The 7068-nt window shown below is 48.4% G+C and overlaps 2 protein-coding genes across 16 annotated transcripts in view; one reads left to right on the forward strand and one right to left on the reverse strand.

Annotated features, from left to right (window-relative positions):
* ADGRL2 (adhesion G protein-coupled receptor L2) overlaps positions 1–7068 on the reverse strand; it is a 273498-nt gene that overhangs the window by 179383 nt on the left and 87047 nt on the right. The gene's annotated exons all lie outside the window — the stretch shown is intronic.
* The window catches only part of LOC309656973 (uncharacterized protein), a gene marked incomplete at its 5' end in the record, with an annotated part of 31849 nt that continues 27978 nt past the window's right edge, over positions 3198–7068 (forward strand). Inside the window, 3 exons of the mRNA XM_082453975.1 lie at positions 3198–3215; positions 4107–4865; positions 5035–6026. Coding sequence (XP_082310101.1) covers positions 3198–3215; positions 4107–4865; positions 5035–5829 — 1572 coding nt within the window. The 3' untranslated portion in view covers positions 5830–6026. The remainder of the gene's footprint in view (positions 3216–4106; positions 4866–5034; positions 6027–7068) is intronic.

A 7068-nucleotide genomic window follows, 5' to 3' on the forward strand; every position in this document is an offset into this window, starting at 1 on the left:
AATACCTACTTACATCAGAATAGCATTTAAGGTATTTTTATAGTTTATAACATATATTTAACAAAACCTATATATTAAACTCAAAATACCACATTGCAGTCGTGAATAAAATTTAGGAATTAGACCCTAGTTATAGTTACTCCTTTAAAAGTTATCACACCAGGTCAAGAAAAATGACATTATTTTAGGATTCTACTTCCATAATTCCAATAATTAACTATCTCTAAATTAACCCATTTCCTTAACCTTTTTCTTAAAGCATTAAAAAATAATAATCACTACTTGACCAATCTTGAGTAGCAAAAAGATTTCAGATAACAGTTTCAATTTTTCTGATAACATCAAGTCTAATTACAGTAATCTGGGTGATTAAATACTTTTCAACCTTTCAACCTTCAATCAAGAATTATTTGAAGAGATGAATATTTGGGTGGGACTACAGACTAATTAGTGTTATGTAAGAGACAAGTTAACCAAGCTATGACCATAATCTATCTTTAAAATAGAAATGTTTTAATCTTCCTTGAAAATAGTTACAAAACAGATATCTATTTAGGTAATGTGAACTAATATTTAACCAAATTACCTTAGTAACTGATATGACCAAAACACAAACAGGATTTTAAGTCCTTTCCAAGTCTAGCAGCTAAAGTTACTATTTTTAAATAGCAATCCTGTATGACACTAAATTCTTCAAATTTCCAAAACTGCATTTCATTCCTAATCTACGTACAGTTAATCTGTGCAAGTGGTATGGATTCTTATTAAAATGAAAACAGATTTCTATCAGGTAGGGTTTGGCTCATACCTTAAAATAGAATACACTGTAATGCTCTCTTCATCTCATACTACACTTGAGAGTAAACTCAGTATTACTGAATATTTATTTACAAAAGTTAGGTCAAATATTTTCATAGAAAATAGAGCAATAACATTTTATCACTATGGTGTGCAGACTTCTAGTTACCTTCTGACCTTCCCAACATCTCAATCTTAGCTCATATGTTCCTATATTACTTAAGACACTAAAATACTATTTAAAAAATTTTAATGAAACACAGAAAGCTCCAATAATCATCAAATAAAGTTCTAACCCCAAGTAAACCTTACTTTTAAAGCTCTCCTCTTGACAATTTTAAGAAAGGAAACGCCCAGAAGCTTGGTGTTAACGTTTCTGCTCATTGTGAAAATTGCAGCAATAAAAACTCCAACTGCTTGTCTTAAATTAAGACTTGTAGTACTCCATGTGAGATCTGTATATTTATACTAGTTTTTATAACATTTGCAAGTTTTGTTTTCTGCTTTGATGTTAGTCCATTAATAAAGCAGAGTCAAAAGCCTGGAAAAAATTACATTTAGTGGAAATCTTCAAGTCAAAACCTCAAGTAATTGGTTTGTTTTACCCCACATGATTCAATATTCTGATTTCCCCAACTACCTGCTCCCAGAGCTATCTGCATTTCTAAATTCGTTTTCTGTTGCCAACACATAGTAACCCAGTGACTGAAAATGGCAGCTGAAGTGCTTCTACAACACATTAATTTTTTCTCTAAGTATTCCAATTTTGTCATCTAAATGTTGAAAAATCTTCTTTTCACTGCATTTTACACCTTTAGAGATTTGCGGAATTCACGATCACCATCATCGTATAAAATGAAGAGCAATGTTTTCAAGACAATTTTTAGATTATCACTAATAGCTCTAAAGGATAATGTGTTTTCCTTATAGCACTCTGCATTCAAAGCAGACTAGTTAACAGCAACTTAAGTGCAATAATAGCAATTACATCAATGTGGGCCTTTTTAGCTCGAAAGTACTTCTTAGACAACTGAAGAGATCAGATAAACTATCATAAAATGATTTCAGGGTAATAAGATACAATTTGAATGCCACTAAAAAATCCTCATCTTAATCTGAAAAAAAAAGTATCATCCTATTACACTGAAGACTAAGAATGTTAGGTGATTAATGATTATTTTTCCCTCCAAAACTTTTTATTAATTTTCACTTTTAAAAGAAAAACAAGGAGTTCTGAACATGTGGAAACAAAAAAAAACCCTCTAATGAAGGGATATCAATTCACGTTCAAAATCAACCAACCATCAAAGGTAAAACTATAAAAAAATATGCGCTTACAAATCTCCAAACTGTCCCTGAGATTCACTTTCATCTTAAAACTAGGTTTTAGGAAATCTAAAGCTAAATAAATAAAACCAATATTTCCCCAGAAGTTGAAGATAAAAGTTCTCCCTTGACCCATCTGCTCGCCATAAAATGACCCAAATGACCCAAGTACTTGTTATTTGTTTCTTCATTCATGCATATTGAGTTGTTAAGAGAAATTCAGAGAACGTATCTCTCTGCAAATGTAAAAAAGCATTAGTATACTCTAGCTATATATAGTAAGAAAAACCTCCTTTAAGCTGACCTCTAGAGTTTACTGTTAGGTAAAATACAAAAATTCTGAGATAAAACAATCAATATTCAAACAATTATCTCCATATGAAATTCATGAAAAATTTGAGTATCACTTACAAATCTTTCTCAAACTTACACTGGCAACAGAAGTTGCATTAACTAAGTCCATGTTGAGTTTTTAATAATCAAAACTCTCCACTGACTTTTTTTTAACCTATTAATTTAACAAGTATATTAAAAATAAAGTTTCCTAGGTATAAAAATGAGTGTCCTCTTATTACAAGATTTCTATTGTTTTATACATTAATTAAAAGCCTTTCTCAGCCATTTTACTAATATAACAAAGTGTAGGCCCTAGAAAAGTATTAAGTTAGAAGGAAAAGCTCTCTCACTCTCTCTTCCACTGAAGGGACCCCAAGACAGGCAACAGTGACTATCATAAAATAAAAGGTCACTCTTTTTCTAGGAACAAACCATTTATCAATAGAAAATAATTGTCTTTCCATTTGGAAGGGCTCCACAGCAACAGACAATGTTTTTTGCTCACATAATTACAAAACAGTAAAAGTTCAGAAACACAGCCTGAATCCACCTCCCTATTTTTACCCTTTACAATTCTCATTGCCCTTTGGGCCTCCACTTGGAAGCAAATGGAAGACAGGCTGAAGTTTTCTCAATTGAGCTGAAGCTAAGAAACCTTTGATATGCTAATGGTCCCCTTCAAACGGTAAGAATTCACACTTGCATTAATTCAAACAATTTGTGCAGAATGATGTGAAATGGCACCTCTTTTAGAGGCAAGTAACAAAAGGAGAGAATTGGAATGTCTGAAGAAACTAAACAACCGAACATTTGTTCTGCAGTATTCTATCATGCATAAATGTATTGGAGGATGGAGGGAGGGACAACAAAAAGTTCCATAACACACCTGGACAGAAGTAGATTTTCTTAGATACTAAATTTAAGTTACAGTTACCTTTTACCTAGGTCAAGAGTCCCATCACAACTGGGAATGTTGCCAAAGACACCACACAAACTATTCTATTTTTCTGCTATGGAGGCAGATTGCCTCCTTAGTGCCCGTCTTTTAAGGTTTTCCCAAGATCAAACTTGATTTAGTAAGAGACATCCCAACAGGCAATCATTTACCAAACGGATGTGAGTTTTCCTCATTGTGCAACTCGAGTTGAGCAAAGAGCAAACTCGGTGGGGCCCGTTCCAGACAAACGCTGCCAGGGAAATGAATGGACCAACCAACGTCCGTTAAATGTACGCCTCTGGAAGAGAGAAGTACACGTAGTGTAAAGAATGCAGAAGAAAATTTAAGAATTGGGGGCGGGGGCGAGGAGGAGAGTGCCTAAGAACCTGGCCTTTGTAACGGGAACCATATGGCTGGTGGCTGCGGCTCAGACGCTCCCAGGCTGCTTGGAGAAGCTGCTAAGCAGCCTGACACCTTTCAAGAAACAGGAGGAAAACATTTCCTGGGTCTGAATCTGAGACAACAGTCTGCATCAGGAAGAACGGAATGAGGGGGCCAGAGAAGGGGAAAAGGATGAGGGGGGAGGAGTCCACAGAAGGTGGGGAAAGAAGACGGACACCGCAGGACTTGCCCCTCCAACTACGCTTTCAGGGGACAGAGTCAGCAGAGAATAAAAAAATAAATATGAATAAAGACATACGTTCCTTAGCCGCCGCTCATTGACACTTTGGCACAAAGTAAAGCTTCCAGCGATTTCCCCACACCCAAGCCCCGCAGTCTGGCGATAGGAACAAACTTTCCAGATCCCAAGCGAAGGACTCTTGCAGGAGTGCCTCCCCACCGCTGCGGCGCTTTCGTCGCTTCCCTCGCCCCCGCCTCTCCACCAGAGGGTCGGGTAGCTCCAGCCAAGCAACGAGCCCACGCTCGGTTAGCGCGGGTGGCGGGGGCTGGCCTCCCTGGTCTCGCGCCCCTCCCACGCCGTTTTCCCCGCCGCACCCCACCCGGCACCCGGCTCCCGGCTCCCACAGACCAGGCTTCCAGAGACTCGCAGCCCCAGCGCCAAGCCCAGAAGCCCACACCCCATAACTTCGCCCGCAGGCCCAGCGCGGCCCGCTGCTGCCCTCTCACTGCGGGCGCGGGAGGCACTCGGCCTCCCCAGAGCCTGCCGGGTGCCCGGCCCCGCTGCGCCGCCCCTAATCGCTGCCAGCCACGGTGCCGGCCCGGCCACATCTGGCTGCGCTTTGCTGACATCCTCGCCTCTCCACGCCACCTAACCGACGAGAAGAAACCACCCGCGACAACTCATCCCATCCCCCCAACCCACCCCACCCCACCCCCGTCCACTTGCCCAGAACTCTCCCCCAGCGCTCGGCCTCCCCGCTCCACTCACAGCCCGGGACGGGTCTGCAGGCAGCTGAGGCGGGGGGACGGAGGCGCGCTCACCTCCCGGCCTCCGGCCCCACCGAGGGTGCGCCCCACCTTCCCCCTCCCCAGACGGGCTGTGAAAGAGCGAACGGCACCTTCTGACCCAGGCTTTCAGTAAATCAAAAAATGCCGAACCCAATCCTACCCTCCCCTCTCCTCCCGGAGCCCCCTGCAACTAGACTACAGCCAAGTGAGCGTCCCTACGCTCGCAGGGCGAAGCAGCAGCAGGCTGGACGGGAAGGGGAGTTCTGCGGATCGATTTCCGAGGAGGGGGAGGAAGAGGAGGGGGCGAGCAACCCGAGCCGGCGCGGGTCTCCCCCTTGGCCCGGCCGAACATAAACAAACAGCCGAGCCCCAACTCACCCGCGGCTCCCTCCACCTCCAGCATCCACCCCCGGGCGGGAGGCGCAAAGCAAACAGGTCTCCGTAGCCCAGCACAGAGGCACATTGTTCGCTCCCACGGCTCTTACCTCGGTCTGCGAGCGTGCCCCCGGGGGCGGGCCGTCTGGCGCGGGAGCCGCGCGGAGAGAGGCGCAGAGGACAGCGGCCACCCGGGCCGGCGAGGGCCGAGGCCGGCCGCGAGCGGGTCGCCGGCCGCCGAGTCCGAGCGGGAGGCAGCGCCGTGGCTCGGCGCGTCCTCCTGCTTGGCCGCCGCCGCCGCCTCCTCCTCCAGCCAAGCAGCCAGCGCCGGGCGGCTCCTGGGGTTAGGTCAACATTTTCCTGCAGTTTCCCACACGCCGCTCCGCGAGAGGGGTCTTTTGCACACGCGCACGCGCCCCCAGACCGCACGCTCCCTCGGAAAGATAAGAAATTCGGGAAGCAGAGCGAAAGGGGTGGCAAAGGCAAAAAGCTCGACAGAGGTGCGCAGACTTGGGAGTCCCCTCCGAGCTGCAGACGCGGGAGGGGCGGGCAGACGCCGGCGGCGCAAGGCCAACTCAGTTCGTCAGGCGAAACCCCTCAGCCCGCCGTCCGCGCCGGCCGGCTGGCATCCCTCGAGCCGACCCTGAGGCCTTGGGCGGGAGACTGCAGCGGGCCCTCCTCACATTTCGGGTCTCCGGGCCGAGGCTGAGCGGTGGCCGCTGCCCCAAGACTGGCTGAAGGCGAGGACTGGGGCTCGGGGAAGCGGGGAGGTGTAGGGACGAGACACGCGACGCGCAGCAACGGAGGGGAGGTGCCCCCCCACAACGATCCCAAGGATTCTCCGGTAAGCTCCCAATTTCGCTCCGGTACCTCTGCGTGTGTGCGCGTGTGTGTGTGTGTGTGTGTGTGTGTGTGTGCGCGCGGAGAGAGTGTGAGGGAGAGAGAGGGAGCGAGGGAGAGAGACGGGGGAGTGCGAAGTCCTGACACAGACTCTCCGCGAGGTCTGAACTGGAGTCACCTCCCAGCCTCCTTCTCTTCCTCCTCCTCCTCCTCCTCCTCCTCCTCTTCCAACACCTCCTCCACCCCAAATCTCCACCTCCCCACCCCCGCGAGTTCGGCTAATCATATAAACATATTAACTTGTACAGCGGCAAAGGCCAAACCTCTCCCTCCTGATTTTTCCAGCAAGGGGCTCAGGCAAACTCAAAAGAAGATTACAGGCAGCTAAGTACAAAACGTGGAGCAGATAATCTATAACTCACTGCGGCCCAATGGCCATTTTCCACTCCATTTGAGCAGCTGCGTCGGTGGTGGGGAGGCGAGGGAAAGGGGACACTTACGGGCTCGAGCTGTTCGGGTGGCGGTGGCCCAGCAGCCGCCCGAGAACAGGCCGGCCCCGGCTCCGCCGGCGGGGCGGCCGCAGGGCTGTCCGGGCGGCGGCGGCGGCGGCGAGGGACGCGCGCGCACGGCCGCTGAACGCGCCTCGGAGGCGGCCTGCGGTGGCTAGCGCCCCTCCTCTCCCTCCCCATCGGCTCGCCCCCCCGGGTCTCGGGGCTCCGCATCCAGCCCCCAGCGTCAACACACCCATTCCATCCCGAGCCCCACCTCCCCAAACTCCACTCACTGCGCGCTCGGTCCTCCGCGCGCTCCGCCGGCGCGCGCTGTCCATCCTGTGCACACACACGCACTTTAAAAACATTTATTTTATTTCTGGAACGGGGTAAAAGGTATTTGGGAGAGCGCGGCGCTCCGGCCTCCAAGGCGGGGCGCAGGGGGCTGGCCCGGAACTCGGGGTCCCTTCCCCTCTTCCCTCCAGGCTCAGGAGCTCTCTCCTAGCCTGCACTTCGGAGAGGCGCCCAGGATGAGTCTTTTACCCACCCCGTCTC

Source organism: Balaenoptera physalus (genome assembly GCF_965194825.1).
Source record: "Balaenoptera physalus genome assembly, chromosome: 1".
In the NCBI taxonomy this organism is placed as follows: Eukaryota; Metazoa; Chordata; class Mammalia; order Artiodactyla; family Balaenopteridae; genus Balaenoptera; species Balaenoptera physalus.